The sequence below is a fragment of the Hyperolius riggenbachi genome, chromosome 2, assembly GCF_040937935.1.
Source record: "Hyperolius riggenbachi isolate aHypRig1 chromosome 2, aHypRig1.pri, whole genome shotgun sequence".
Lineage (NCBI taxonomy): Eukaryota > Metazoa > Chordata > Amphibia > Anura > Hyperoliidae > Hyperolius > Hyperolius riggenbachi.
The window spans coordinates 124,432,530-124,447,826 of NC_090647.1; the positions used below are offsets into that span (position 1 = coordinate 124,432,530).

Sequence of the window (15,297 nt, forward strand, 5' to 3'; positions counted from 1 at the left end):
AATTCCGGGCATGTCTCCTCATGCTTGGCGAAGTAAAGGATTCGGATTCTGATATGGAGGCTGCCATATTTGTTTCCTTTTAAGCAATACCAGTTGCCTGGCAGTCCTACTGATCCGCTGCCTCTAAAACTTTTTAGTCATAGACCCTGAACAAGCATGCAGCAGAGCAGGTGTTTGACATTATTGTCAGATCGGACAAGATTAGCTGCATGCTTCTGGTGGTGTTCAGACACTACTGCCAGGCAACTGGTAATTTTTAAAAGGTTTAGGTTTAAGAGAAATTCCTGTTCGTGGTAACTGCATTGTTAAAAATGCCCCTCAAAATATATAAATTATAGCAATATTATCAGAATTATCAGAATTTTAGACTAGTATTGTCCAACGGTGTGGACATGCTCCCGAGAGTCTTCGTCTGGAGGGAGTGGAGCAGCAACATGGGAAGGGGGGGGGGGGGGGGGGGGCAGAGGGAAATAGGCGAGTATGGCAACATGCAGGCTTTAGGGGGAAGAGAGAAAGAAGGTATGGCAGAAGTAGTGAGAGGAGGTGGAGTGAAACAGCAAACAGCCTGGCCACAGCAAGCTCTCGAGAGCCAGATGAGGCCCACGGCCAACATTTTACAGACCTGTTTTAGACCATGGGAAGTTTAGAAAACTCATGCACAAAATGCCTTTACTTGGTCAGAGTAAAGCTTTTCAGGATTGACATTTCTCATCTATTCTTACTGGGTTAGCCAGTGTACTATGTCCACACCTGTTTCAGTATACATTTAGGGCCTTACCTCATCATTTAGCCAGTTTAAGCTGTTAAGTGTCATAATGTCTTTTCGGGAGATTGTTAATCGGAAACCTTCACTGATGACTTGATCTTGGCTCCCTCCAAAAAGTGCACGCTTAATTTCCTTTTCCATTTCCTTTAAAAGATGTAAAATAAGTAATGTAAAATCTAAAGCATACTTAGAAGGTACTAGGTGCTGCAACACAAGCAGAAATATTCACATTGTAATTTTAAGTTAAAAGAGCTGCAATTCTGGTGTTAAAGGGAAGCCCAGGTGAGAGACATAAGGAGGCTGACTTATTTATTTCCTTTTAATCAGTCCACATTGCCTGGCTGTCCTGCTGATCCACTGCCTATGATACATTTATCCATAGACCCTAGACAATTGTGTAGAATTCAGTGTTCCCCAACAGTGCATGTTTTGTATAAAGCCACAGAGGTAGTTAATCAGCTCTCCTGCGACACTAATCACCCCCCACCTGTGAATGTTTGTGGCTTCCTGCAAAACATGCACTGTTGATGGACCTTGAGGACAGGGTTGGGGAACTCTGCTGTAGATCAGATGTTTCTGACAGAAATCTGACAAAATTAGCTGCATGCTTGTTTTAAGTGAGCGATTCAGACACTACTGACCAGAAAGATCACCAGGGGCTCCCGGGCAACTTATATTGTTTAAAAGGAAATAAATATGGCACACAAACACGCCAACTGCATGGGCTAGGGAAAAAAGTAATTACAACCTTCCTACTGGAAATGCCCTATAAGTACAAGGAATATAATTGTAACCTTTATTATATAGAAGTTAAAAGGCCCTAATAGACCATCCATTAGTAAAAACACAAGGGGATCAATGTAACAAAGTAAGGATCGGCTTGAGGCTCTGCGAGTGGACAGTTACCCAGTAAGCCTATATGTACTTTGCAAGCCATCAGAGACAGCCAATACACTGCTCATGCTCCCCCGGCATCTACTTTCATATAGCCGGGTGGAAGTAGGGACAGTAGTCACAAGACCTGTGCTGCAGTTGTATATGCCTCTGTTTATGCAGGGCAGACTGTACATGAACACAGGGCCAACAAACATGGCTAAGTTGGGCACTGTCATTCGCAAATCTCTAAAACATTCAATGATACAGCTGATCTCCGTCAGCATCTACCATAGTGAAGCCGGCTAGGAGCAATTACACTGGTCCATAGGACAGTGTAACATGAGTGGTCATACTAGACTTAAAGGGAACCTAAACTGAGAGGGATATGGATGTTTCCTTTTAAACAATACCAGTTGCTTGGCAGTCCTGCTGATCTGTTTGGCTGCAGTAGTGGCTGAATCACACCTGAAACAAGCATGCAGCTAATCCAGTCTGACTTCAGTCAAAACACCTGATCTACATGCTTGTTGAGGGGCTGTGGGTAAAAGTATTAGAGACACAGGATCAGCAGGAGAGTCAAGCAACTGGTATTATTTTTAAAGGGAAAAATCCATATCCTTCTCAGTTTAGGTTCCCTTTAAAGGACAACTGAAGCGAGAAGGATATGGAGGCTGCCATATTTATTTATTTTTAAACAATACCAGTTGCCTGGCAGTGCAGCTGATCCTTCTAGTCAGTAGGGTCTAAATCACACACCTGAAACAAGCGTACAGCTTATCTTGTCAGATTTGTCATAGACATCTGATCTGCATGCTTGTTCAGAGTCTATGGCTTAAAGTATTAGAGGCAGAGGATAAGCAGGACAGCCAGGCAATGTGCATTATTTAACAGGAAACAAACATGTCAGCCTCCATATCCTTCAAACCTCATGCTCCCTTTAAAACAACGGAAGCGATAGGAATATGGAGGCTGTCATATTTATTTCCTTTTTGCCTGGCTATCCTGCTGATCCTCTGCCTCTAATACTTTTAGCCATAAGCCCAGAATGAGCATATGCAGATCAGGTACTTCTGACATTGTCAGAGCTGACAAGATTAGCAGCGTGCTTGTTCCTGGTGTGTGATGCAGACAGTACTGCAGCAAAAGAGATCAGAAGCGCTGCCAGGCAACTGGTATTGTTAAAAAGGAAATCAATTTGGCAGCCTCCATATTCTTCTTAAAAGTTGTCCATTAATTCCCTGGGGGTGCTGCGGTTCTGACCTGACGTAAAAACTCTATGTCCCATAGACCGCGCGCCCCCGCTGCTGTATCTCCGCCGCAATATGCTGCCCTGCTGCCTCTATGACGGCAGAGCACTGTGAGCCGGGCAGGAGCAGTTTTCATTGGCTCCTGGCCCTGTCATTCATGTAAGCCATTCCCATTGGCTTACATGGAGTGACAGGGTCAGGAGCCAATGAAAGCGGCGGCAGAGAGAGCAGCCTGCGGCGGGGACAGAGTGGCGTGACCGTCGGGAGTAGCGGATTTTAGCGGCGATTCGTTGGGAAGCGGCGGTTTACTGGACCAGCACCCTCTGGTCCTTAAGGGGGCAGAGGGTGCTGGTCCCGAAGTGGTTAAACCACTAACCTAACGTGTATTGCCCCCAAGGTAGGGAATGGGGGGTTTAGTCAGTGGATCTCTGTGGGTAAAAGCAAAAAACAAAATAGAAAGACAGACAGACAGACAGACACACAGTAAGAGAAGAGAAGAGAAGAGTCACAAATGTGTGGAGGCTCAAAAACCAACTGAAGTGCATCTGAAGCACCTGAACTGAGAAGGATAAGGAGGCTGCGATATTTATGGTCTTATTAAAACAATCCACATTGCCTGGCTATCCTGCTGATCATGTGTCTCTAATACTCTTAGCATTAGACCCTGAACAAGTATGCAGATTATTATTAACCACTTCACCACTGAGGGGTTTTACCCCTTGAGCACCAGAGCAATTTTCACCTTTCAGCGCTACTTCCATTCATTCGTCTATAACTTTATCATTACTAATCACAATTAAATGAACTATATCTTGTTTTTTCCGCCACCAATTAGGCTTTCTTTAGGTGTTACAGTATGCAAAGAATTATTTTATTCTAAATATGTTTTTAATGGGATAATAGGAAAAATGTGGGGAAAAAATTCATTATTTTTCAGTTTTCGGCCATTATAGTTTTTAAATAATGCATGCTACTATAATTAAAACCCATGAAATGTATTTGCCCATTTGTCCCGGTTATAAAACCGTTTAAATTCTGTCCCCATCACAATGTTTGGCGCCAATATTTTATTTGGAAATAAAGGTGCATTTTTTTCAGTTTTGCTACCATTACTAATTACAAGCCCATAGTTTATAAAGTAACAATGTTGTACCCTCCTGACAAATATTTAAAAAAAGTTCACTCCCTAAGGTAACTATTTATGTATTTTTTTAATTGTAAATTTATTTATTTTTTTAATTACAAAAAAAAAAAAAAAAATGGGTAGTGTGGGAGGTAATGAGTTAATTTTTTGTGTATAAGTAATCTATTTGTATGTGAAAAATGCTTTAGGGTGTAGTTTTACTATTTGGCCGCAAGATGGCAACAGTAACCTTTTGTTTAACCACTTCCCGACCGCCCACTACACAGGGGCGGCGGGGAAGTGGAGCCCTTCAGGACGGCCTCACCCACAGAGGCGGCGGTCCATTTAAGGGCATGGGCGGAGCGATCGCGTCATCCGTGACGCGATCCTCCGCCGGCGCCTGTCACCGCTCGCTCGCCGCAACATCCCGCCGGCTATACGGAAGCGCCGGCGGGATGTTAACCCCGCGATCGCCGCATACAAAGTGTATAATACACTTTGTAATGTTTACAAAGTGTATTATACAGGCTGCCTCCAGCCCTGGTGGTCCCAGTGTCCGAGGGACCACCAGGGCAGGCTGCAGCCACCCTAGTCTGCACCCAAGCACACTGATTTCTCCCCCCCCCCTGCCCCAGATCGCCCACAGCACCCATCAGACCCCCCCCCTGCCCACCCCCCAGACCCCTGTTTGCACCCAATCACCCCCCTAATCACCCATCAATCACTCCCTGTCACTATCTGTCAACGCTATTTTTTTTTTATCCCCCCCCCTGCTCCCTGCCCCCTCCTGATCACCCCCCACCCCTCAGATTCTCCCCAGACCCCCCCCCAGACCCCCACCCCCCTGTTTACTGTATGCATCTATCCCCCTGATCACCTGTCAATCACCTGTCAATCACCTGTCAATCACCCGTCAATCACCCATCATTTACCCGTCAATCACCCCCTGTCACTGCCACCCATCAATCAGCCCCTAACCTGCCCCTTGCGGGCAATCTGATCACCCCCCCACACCAATAGATCGCCCACAGATCCGACATCAGATCACCTCCCAAATCCATTGTTTACATCTATTCTCTCCTCTAAACACCCACTAATTACCCATCAATCACCCCCTATCACCACCTGTCACTTTTACCTATCAGATCAGACCCTAATCTGCCCCTTGCGGGCACCCAATCACCCGCCCACACGCTCAGATTGCCCTCTGACCCCCCCCTTATCAATTCACCAGTGCATTAATTACATCTGTTCTTCCCTGTAATAACCCACTGATCACCTGTCAATCACCTGCCAATCACCTATCACCCATCACCCATCAATCACCCCCTGTCACTGCCACCCATCAATCAGCCCCTAACCTGCCCCTTGCGGGCAATCTGATCACCCACCCACACCATTAGATCGCCCGCAAACCCGCCGTCAGATTACCTCCCAAATGTATCGTTTACATCTGTTATCTTCTCTAAACACCCACTAATTACCCATCAATCACCCATCAATCACCCCCTATCACCACCTGTTACTGTTACCTATCAGATCAGACCCTAATCTGCCCCTTGCGGGCACCCAATCACCCACCCACACGCTCAGATTGCCCTCAGACCCCCCCCCCCTTATCAATTCGCCAGTGCATTAATTACATCTGTCCTTCCCTGTAATAACCCACTGATCACCTGTCAATCACCTGCCAAACACCTATCACCCATCAATCACCCCCTGTCACCCCCTGTCACTGCCACCCATCAATCAGCCCCTAACCTGCCCCTTGCGGGCAATCTGATCACCCACCCACACCAATAGATCGCCCGCAGATCCGACATCAGATCACCACCCAAGCGCAGTGTTTCCATCTATTCTCTCCTCTAAACACCCACTAATTACCCATCAATCACTCCCTATCACCACCTGTCACTGTTACCTATCAGATCAGACCCTAATCTGCCCCTTGCGGGCACCCAATCGCCCGCCTACACGCTCAGATTGCCCTCAGACCCCCCCTTATCAATTCGCCAGTGCAATATTTACATCTGTTCTCCCCTGTAATAACCCACTGATTACCTGTCAATCACCTATCAATCACCCATCAATCACCCCCTGTCACTGCCACCCATCAATCACCCCCTGTCACTGCCACCCATCAATCACCCCCTGTCACTGCCACCCATCAATCACCCGCTGTCACTGCCACCCATCAATCAGCCCCTAACCTGCCCCTTGCGGGCAAACTGATCACCCACCCACACCAATAGATCGCCCGCAGATCCGACATCAGATCACCACCCAAGCGCAGTGTTTCCATCTATTCTCTACCCTAAACACCCACTAATTACCCATCAATCACCCCCTGTCACTGCTACCTATCAGATTAGACCCCTATCTGCCCCTAGGGCACTCAATCACCCGCCCACACCCTCAGAATGCCCTCAGACCCCAGCCCTGATCACCTCGCCAGTGCATTGCTTGCATCTATTCCCCCCTCTAATCACACCTTGAGACACCCATCAATCACCTCCTGTCACCCTCTAGCACACCTACCCATCAGATCAGGCCCCAATTTGCCCCGTGTGGGCTCCTGATCACTCGGCCAAACCCTCAGACCCCCTTCCGATCACCTCCCCAGTGCATGGATTGCATCTATTTTCCCCTCTAACCACCCCCTGAGACACCCATCAATCACCTCCTGTCACCCCCCTAGCACTCCTATCCATCAGATCAGGCCCAATACAACCTGTCATCTAAAAGGCCACCCTGCATATGACCGGTTCCACAAAATTCGCCCCCTCATAGACCACCTGTCATCAAAATTTGCAGATGCTTATACCCCTGAACAGTCATTTTGAGACATTTGGTTTCCAGACTACTCACGGTTTTGGGCCTGTAAAATGCCAGGGCGGTATAGGAACCCCACAAGTGACCCCATTTTAGAAAAAAAAGACACCCCAAGGTATTATGTTAGGTGTATGACGAGTTCATAGAAGATTTTATTTTTTGTCAAAAGTTAGCGGAAATTAATTTTTATTGGTTTTTTTTCACAAAGTGTCATTTTTCACTAACTTGTGACAAAAAATAAAATCTTCTATGAACTCGCCATACACCTAACGGAATACCTTGGGGTGTCTTCTTTCTAAAATGGGGTCACTTGTGGGGTTCCTATACTGCCCTGGCATTTTAGGGGCCCTAAACCGCGAGGAGTAGTCTAGAAAACAAATGCTTCAAAATGACCTGTGAATAGGACGTTGGGCCCCTTAGCGCACCTAGGCTGCAAAAAAGTGTCACACATGTGGTACCGCCGTACTCAGGAAAAGTAGTATAATGTGTTTTGGGGTGTATTTTTACACATACCCATGCTGGGTGGGAGAAATTTCTATGTAAATGGACAATTGTGTGTAAAAAAATCAAACAATTGTCATTTACAGAGATATTTCTCCCACTTAGCATGGGTATGTGTAAAAATACACCCCAAAACGCATTATACTACTTCTCCTGAGTACAGCGGTACCACATGTGTGGCACTTTTTTACACCCTAAGTACGCTAAGGGGCCCAAAGTCCAATGAGTACCTTTAGGATTTCACAGGTCATTTTGCGACATTTGGTTTCAAGACTACTCCTCACGGTTTAGGGCCCCTAAAATGCCAGGGCAGTATAGGAACCCCACAAATGACCCCATTCTAGAAAGAAGACACCCAAAGGTATTCCGTACGGAGTATGGTGAGTTCATAGAAGATTTTATTTTTTGTCACAAGTTAGCGGAAAATGACACTTTGTGAAAAAAAACTATTAAAATCAATTTCCGCTAACTTGTGACAAAAAAATAAAAACTTCTATGAACTCACCATACTCCTAACGGAATACCTTGGGGTGTCTTCTTTCTAAAATGGGGTCATTAGTGGGGTTCCTATACTGCCCTGGCATTTTAGGGGCCCTAAACCGTGAGGAGTAGTCTTGAAACAAAAATGACCTGTGAAATCCTAAAGGTACTCATTGGACTTTGGGCCCCTTAGTGCAGTTAGGGTGCAAAAAAGTGCCACACATGTGGTATCGCCGTACTCGGGAGAAGTAGTACAATGTGTTTTGGGGTGTATTTTTACACATACCCATGCTGGGTGGGAGAAATACCTCTGTAAATGACAATCTTTTGATTTTTTTACACACAATTGTCCATTTACAGAGGTATTTCTCCCACCCAGCATGGGTATGTGTAAAAATACACCCCAAAACACATTGTACTACTTCTCCCGAGTATGGCGATACCACATGTGTGGCACTTTTTTGCACCCTAACTGGGCTAAAGGGCCCAAAGTCCAATGAGTACCTTTAGGATTTCACAGGTCATTTTGCGACATTTGGTTTCAAGACTACTCCTCACGGTTTAGGGCCCCTAAAATGCCAGGGCAGTATAGGAACCCCACAAATGACCCCATTTTAGAAAGAAGACACCCCAAGGTATTCCGTTAGGAGTATGGTGAGTTCATAAAAGATTTTATTTTTTGTCAAAAGTTAGCGGAAATTGATTTTAATTGTGTTTTTTCACAAAGTGTCATTTTCCGCTAACTTGTGACAAAAAATAAAATCTTCTATGAACTCGCCATACTCCTAACGGAATACCTTGGGGTGTCTTCTTTCTAAAATGGGGTCATTTGTGGGGTTCCTATACTGCCCTGGCATTTTAGGGGCCCTAAACCGTGAGGAGTAGTCTTGAAACGAAATTTCTCAAAATGACCTGTGAAATCCTAAAGGTACTCATTGGACTTTGGGCCCTTTAGCGCAGTTAGGGTGCAAAAAAGGGCCACACATGTGGTATCGCCGTACTCAGGAGAAGTAGTATAATGTGTTTTGTGGTGTATTTTTACACATACCCATGCTGAGTGGGAGAAATATCTCTGTAAATGGACAATTGTGTGTAAAAAAAATTAACAAATTGTCATTTACAGAGATATTTCTCCCACCCAGCATGGGTATGTGTAAAAATACACCCCAAAACACATTATACTACTTCTCCTGAGTACGGCAATACCACATGTGTGGCACTTTTTTGCAGCCTAACTGCGCTAAGGGGTCCAAAGTCCAATGAGCACCTTTAGGCTTTACAGGGGTGCTTACAATTTAGCACCCCCCAAAATGTCAGGACAGTAAACACACCCCACAAATGATCCCATTTTGGAAAGTAGACCCTTCAAGGTATTCAGAGAGGGGCATGGTGAGTCCGTGGCAGATTTCATTTTTTTTTGTCGCAAGTTAGAAGAAATGGAAACTTTTTTTTTTTTTTTTTTCTCCTCACAAAGTGTCATTTTCCGCTTACTTGTGACAAAAAATAATATCTTCTATGAACTCACTATGCCTCTCAGTGAATACTTTGGGATGTCTTCTTTCCAAAATGGGGTCATTTGGGGGGTATTTATACTATCCTGGAATTCTAGCCCCTCATGAAACATGACAGGGGGTCAGAAAAGTCAGAGATGCTTGAAAATGGGAAAATTCACTTTTTGCACCATAGTTTGTAAACGCTATAACTTTTACCCAAACCAATAAATATACACTGAATGGTTTTTTTTTTATCAAAAACATGTTTGTCCACATTTTTCGCGCTGCATGTATACAGAAATTTTACTTTATTTGAAAACTGTCAGCACAGAAAGTTAAAAAAATCATTTTTTTGCCAAAATTCATGTCTTTTTTGCTGAATATAATAAAAAGTAAAAATCGCAGGAGCAATCAAATAGCACCAAAAGAAAGCTTTATTAGTGACAAGAAAAGGAGCCAAAATTCATTTAGGTGGTAGGTTGTATGAGCGAGCAATAAACCGTGAAAGCTGCAGTGGTCTGAATGGAAAAAAAGTGGCCGGTCCTTAAGGGGTAGAAAGCCCTAGGTCCTCAAGTGGTTAATGCGACCTCCAAGCGTCCTTCCGGACGCTTGGAGGAAGTACTAGGAGGCTGGGAACGTTTTTTTTCACAATGATCGCGCTGCTTAGCGGAGAAGCAGCGGATCATTGCGGGGCTTAGATCAACGAACGGGAATGGATTTTTCCGTTCACTGATCTCCGGGCGAGCGGCCGGCGGCGCGTTTACCCGCGGGAGTGCGCGCTAGAGCGAGTGGAAGCGCGGGCAGCGGCGGGAGCGCGAAAAGTTCGGATTTCTCCGTCCCTGGGGGTGAAAGGATAGAAAAAGGGACGGAGAAATTCGTACGGGCGGGGGTAAAGTGGTTAATATAAATGTATTGGATTTATTTAGTGCCAACATGTTATGCAGCACTCTACAATAAATAAGGTTACAGACAAGGATAATGGGGTAACAGACAACACAATACAGTATAAGTAGTAAGACACAATGCCAGATCAAGCACTGGAGCAATAGTCCAAATAATTCAAGTTCAGATCAGGCATTTTTGACTAAAGAGATTGGCAGGACTGCCGGGCAAACGGTATTGGAAATAAATTTGGCAACCACCATAGCCCTCTCAATTAAAGTGTACTTAAAGAGACACTTAAGCCAGAAAAAAAAATGAGTTTTACTCACCTGGGGCTTCTACTAGCCCCCTGCAGCAGTCCTGTGCCCTCGCAGCCACTCACTAATCCTCTGGTCCCCTGCTGCCAGCTAGTTTCGTTTTTGCTGACAGGCCCGTCAGGACTGGCCACGCGTATCTTTTTCCGCATTCCCGACTGTAATTAGCGCTATTGCGGGTCGCAACGCGTACAAAAATACACGTTGTCGCATATCTATGCGTGCGTAATGCGGCAACGCGTATTTTTGTACGCGTTGCGGCCCGCAACGAAACTAGCTGGCAGCGGGGGACCAGAGGATTAGTGAGTGACTGCGAGGGCACAGGACTGCTTCAGGGGGCTGGTAAAAGCCCCAGGTGGGTAAAACTCATTTTTTTTCTGGCTTAAGGTTCACTTTAAGGCCAGGGCCACACTTCGCAGAATTGCATGAGTTTTCCCTGTAGCACATAGTGGAAAACACATGCGATTCTGTTAAGTGTGACCATGGCCTTAAGAATTGGGTATTCTGCTGTTCAATCAGATCAATAAAAACAACAACAAAGTTTACCTGTGTGAGTTGAGGGAACTCTTCCTCCTCAGGCTCCACTGGTCTCGGAGGCAGTGTAACGGGAATTTCTTTTTCAAGAGGAACACGAAGATTTAAACTTATTTCATCTTTTACAGAAGTTTCTTGCAGCCTCTGAACATTAAGATAAGAATGTATCAAAAGATTACAAAAAAATTGGTAAAGATATACTTGAACGTAGAGATGCACGATAGGATATGGCTGTGTCACACTTCTAATCAACATAAACTGAACAGTTTCCTATGAAGACCAGGAAGTGGCATGCACTATTAGCATCCAGGAACCCCTGAATAAGTAGCTAGCTCAGAATCTATGACCTGCTTAACAGCACGGGTTTTCCTTTGCCATATTTTTCATGTTTCATCAGGTCTGGTCCTGCAAAAAGGCCAATTTACTACCAGGACTCTCACTGTAGAACATTGCTGTTCTGAGGCACGCAAATTCGACCTTCCCTGAAAAACAGGTCTTCTAGACGGCAGCACTTATTGCACCAAACCAGCATCTATTGTACAGGAATAAGGGCGCTTTCCCAACTGTGCAAACTACCCATGCTGCGTAGACGAATGCATCTCCATGCCATCTGGGATGTTGGATTTTGAACTGTGTGCTGATAAGCAAACTGTGGCATCCACGATTTAAGTAAATCAAATTTTTATTCATTAGACCACATGAACGTTTTAAATATATAGTTTTACATATAATGGTATTTGGTTTTGTCTTTGCATGTCAGGGTTGTACCTTATATGTGCAAATGAGGCAACAAACTTATACACCAACAATTGTTTTTGGAAGCTTTCCACAGTGCATGCAGTGGTTTTCAATACAGAATTGTATCTAGTTCCCTATAGGGCTTTGGATCCCTAAGCTACAGTAATATTGCCACGCACAGGCAATGCACAGCAATTTTCTCAGTATTACCGCCACCAGGGTTGCACAGATAGCCTGACCCACGGTGCATGAGTAACGTTAACGTGCGTTACCGCAGCAATGCTTACATCACTCGTGTACCGTGGGTAGCACTTATTGTGCAACGCGCGGTACACTGCTGGCAGTAGTAATACTGGTAATATTGCCATGAGTGTGGCAATAGAAGTGTAGATTAGTGAATCAACCACATAGTGTGCCTGAAGACCTAATGATCAAAGCTTTACAATTTTGGTTGTCATTACTGTACAGATATTCAATAGTCGTTCTGAATCATTTAATATTAAGTACTGTAAATGGTGAAATCCTGAAATCCTTCATGCTTTTACATAAAAACAAAAACCATGTTCTGGAATTGTTGCACCCCAACCCATCTTTACTTCAGAGAGAGAAGTATCCTCTCTGGGACACTCAGTTATCCTACCCAGTCAGGTTAAAGTGAACCTCCGGACTAAAAATTTACTCAGCAGCACTGAAAAGGCTTTGTGTTTCTTTAACAGTTTCACAGCATCAGAACTTTGTTTCTCTTATACAAGCCTCATTTTTTGCTGCACATAAAAAAACTGCCCGGGCTTTTTTCCCCCTGATGCTGTGCAAAGCATGATGGGATTTCTGATTTTGTTGTTCTCGTTCTGCTGTTTTGGTGCAAATTTTTTTTTTTTTTACATTTTGAATTTGACATTTGAAGCCTAGCGTGTGCAGCTGGGAGGGGTAATCAGGACACAGGACAGTTGGAACTGTGTCTCCTGCTCCTTGTCACCTCCTTTCAACCAAAAAGATGGCTGCCCCCATGACAAAGATGGCAGCCCCCATGAATCACAAACATTTGCCTGTTCTTTTAAAACAGGGTGGGTAAGAGATTATATTACCTATCTATTCTAATTAACATAACTAATGTAACTTGATGACAGTATATTTGTTTAGGCTGAAGTTCCCCTTTAATGGCCTATTGCTAGTTAATTGTGAGCAGTTCCATTAAATGTTCCTTCTTAACATTTCACTTTTTTTCGTTTAATAACTGGTTAAATGATTTGCAAATTATCACATTCGGTTTTTATGTACATTTTGCAACCGTTCCAGAAACCGCCTTGTGAACAGACCTAAGGAAGAATAGTAAAGTTTTGCTAAACAATTACAGAAAAAAAATGTCAATCTGTGGCCAGATCTAGTCGGTACTAGAGGTTGAGAACACATTCCATATCTGATAAGACCTTGTGCTAATACCATCAATTAGCTTTATTTTTATGGATGGAAATCCATCTAACTGGCAATCTTACCCTAGAAACTGATTTTCCACATTTAATAAGGCACCCAATATGTATTCATAGAAAATAGTTCCTCATAACACTCCCCACTGGTGAATGGTGCGGTGCTGCATCAAAGTCAGACAACGCTTGCTAGGAGTGTATACAGGATGCAAGTAGTGACATCATTACGCCATGTCCCAATTATTCGATCTATGCAGAAAAGGCTGTGTGCGCACATCTGGACTGTGGGAGAGGTGCAATGGCAAACACTCCTGTGGTGCATAATGGTGTCAGCCCTTGCTGCGCTATTTTATCACTGTCAGGCACCAGAAGAGTTATGAGACACAGGGCCATATGCAATTCACTTTTTTACCTGAGCTTTCTCCTAGGTGATATTTTAAAAAAGTGTCAATAAAACGACTTTTAAACGACCAGCAAGCAAAACGATACTCAAAATAATTTTGATATACCTACTTATTGATCCTTTTTTCCATTGCAAAATGCTAAAAAAGTTATTTTAAATCAAAGACGAAATTTTTTCTCCTAGGAGAAAACTCAGGTGAAAAGCTGAATTGCATATGGCCCACAGTGTTATAAGAATGCTGTATGAGAGACTGGTTCTTAGTGCATGGAAAATCACTTAAACTCAATGCAAAAGGCATTTAAATAAAAACAGTGACTTAAAAAAAATAAATAATTGATACTCACTTTGGGAGGGGAAGCCTCTGGATTGTAATGAAGCTTCCCCGGTCCTCAGCCAGCCCGATCTAGCTCTGGAACCCCTGGACAAGTGTCAATAATAGATCAATTGCCGCTGTACACAGGCGCACTGGCAGCTTTACACTCAGGCTCCGGCAGAAATAGCCAAGTCTGAGCGGGCCGCTCTACTGCACATCTGTCTGTAAAGAGGACCCATTCAAGCTAGGCTATTACCGCTAGAGCCCACATGAAAGCCGCTAGTGCGCCTGCACGCATACACTTTCAGGGGTCCTGGCACTGGATCGCCTCTGCTAAGGAGAAGCTCTGCTCCCGAGATAAGTACCCCCCCCCCCCCCCCCCCCCCGGGCACTTTTTTTCCCTTCAGGGACACGTTAAATGATAAACTGTATGCCATGAAGACTGTAAACGTACACGTACACACACACACACACACACACACACACACACACACACACACACACACACACACAATCTAACAGGAAGGTTGGAGATTCCTATCATTAAACATGCAGAATTTTACAGAATTTGCTTTGGATTATTACCTGATTCTGAAGCTTTAAGGCAAGTGCTTTTTGTTCTACTATCTGTCGCCGCCTTTCTCTTGCTCTTGAATCATATAAGCTGGTGCTGAAAGCAAACAAGAAACTTGCATCACAACAATTCAGACACAGGACACACACACACACGCACGCAGGGGACACACACACACACACACATACATACAGATGCACACAAATGGTACTTACATTTCTTTAACCCAAAGTTCAGTTTGAAAAAACGAGGAAGAGCTAGAAGAAGAAGGGGAAAAAAAAAAAAAAAAAAAAAGGGTCAGATTGCAAAAATACACCCATAGACCCATAAATTCCCCCTCTAAATATTCATATCGATAAAGGGCCCATACAGACCGCATATATAGTACAATCTCCTGTGCGCCAGCTTAACATGAAAACTAATAGCACACTGAAGGCCTCATTCACACTGAACACAGAGACACTTGCACAAGACCAGGAGGTAATGCACCTCTCAGGTCATTCAAAGGGGTGAAATATAAAGCCAAGCTAATACTCATATACAAAAGTATAAAATGTACAAACAAACCCAACCGCTGCAGAATGCTTAACGTATCATCTCAGGAATTTCAATTGACAGCAACATTCAGGCAATTGTAAAAGACAGCAAACGCATCAGATAAACACACTCATCCATCTCACTGCAACATCACCCGATCCGGAGGTAAACGGCTCGCATGACCGCCAGCAGACGCCCGGGTAAACCAGCCCCAATTCAGATGAAATTTCATATTAAAATAACTAGACCCCTAATCCCGC

General features: G+C 44.2%; 1 protein-coding gene across 3 annotated transcripts in view; it reads right to left on the reverse strand.

Annotated features, from left to right (window-relative positions):
* The window catches only part of SENP1 (SUMO specific peptidase 1), a 60,866-nt gene that overhangs the window by 10,630 nt on the left and 34,939 nt on the right, over positions 1 to 15,297 (reverse strand). For all 3 annotated transcript variants that reach the window (XM_068267339.1, XM_068267341.1, XM_068267340.1), the window contains exons 10-13: positions 14,716 to 14,757; positions 14,512 to 14,596; positions 11,061 to 11,192; positions 779 to 910 (exon numbers count right to left, since the gene is read on the reverse strand). In XM_068267339.1, coding sequence (XP_068123440.1) covers positions 779 to 910; positions 11,061 to 11,192; positions 14,512 to 14,596; positions 14,716 to 14,757 — 391 coding nt within the window. The remainder of the gene's footprint in view (positions 1 to 778; positions 911 to 11,060; positions 11,193 to 14,511; positions 14,597 to 14,715; positions 14,758 to 15,297) is intronic.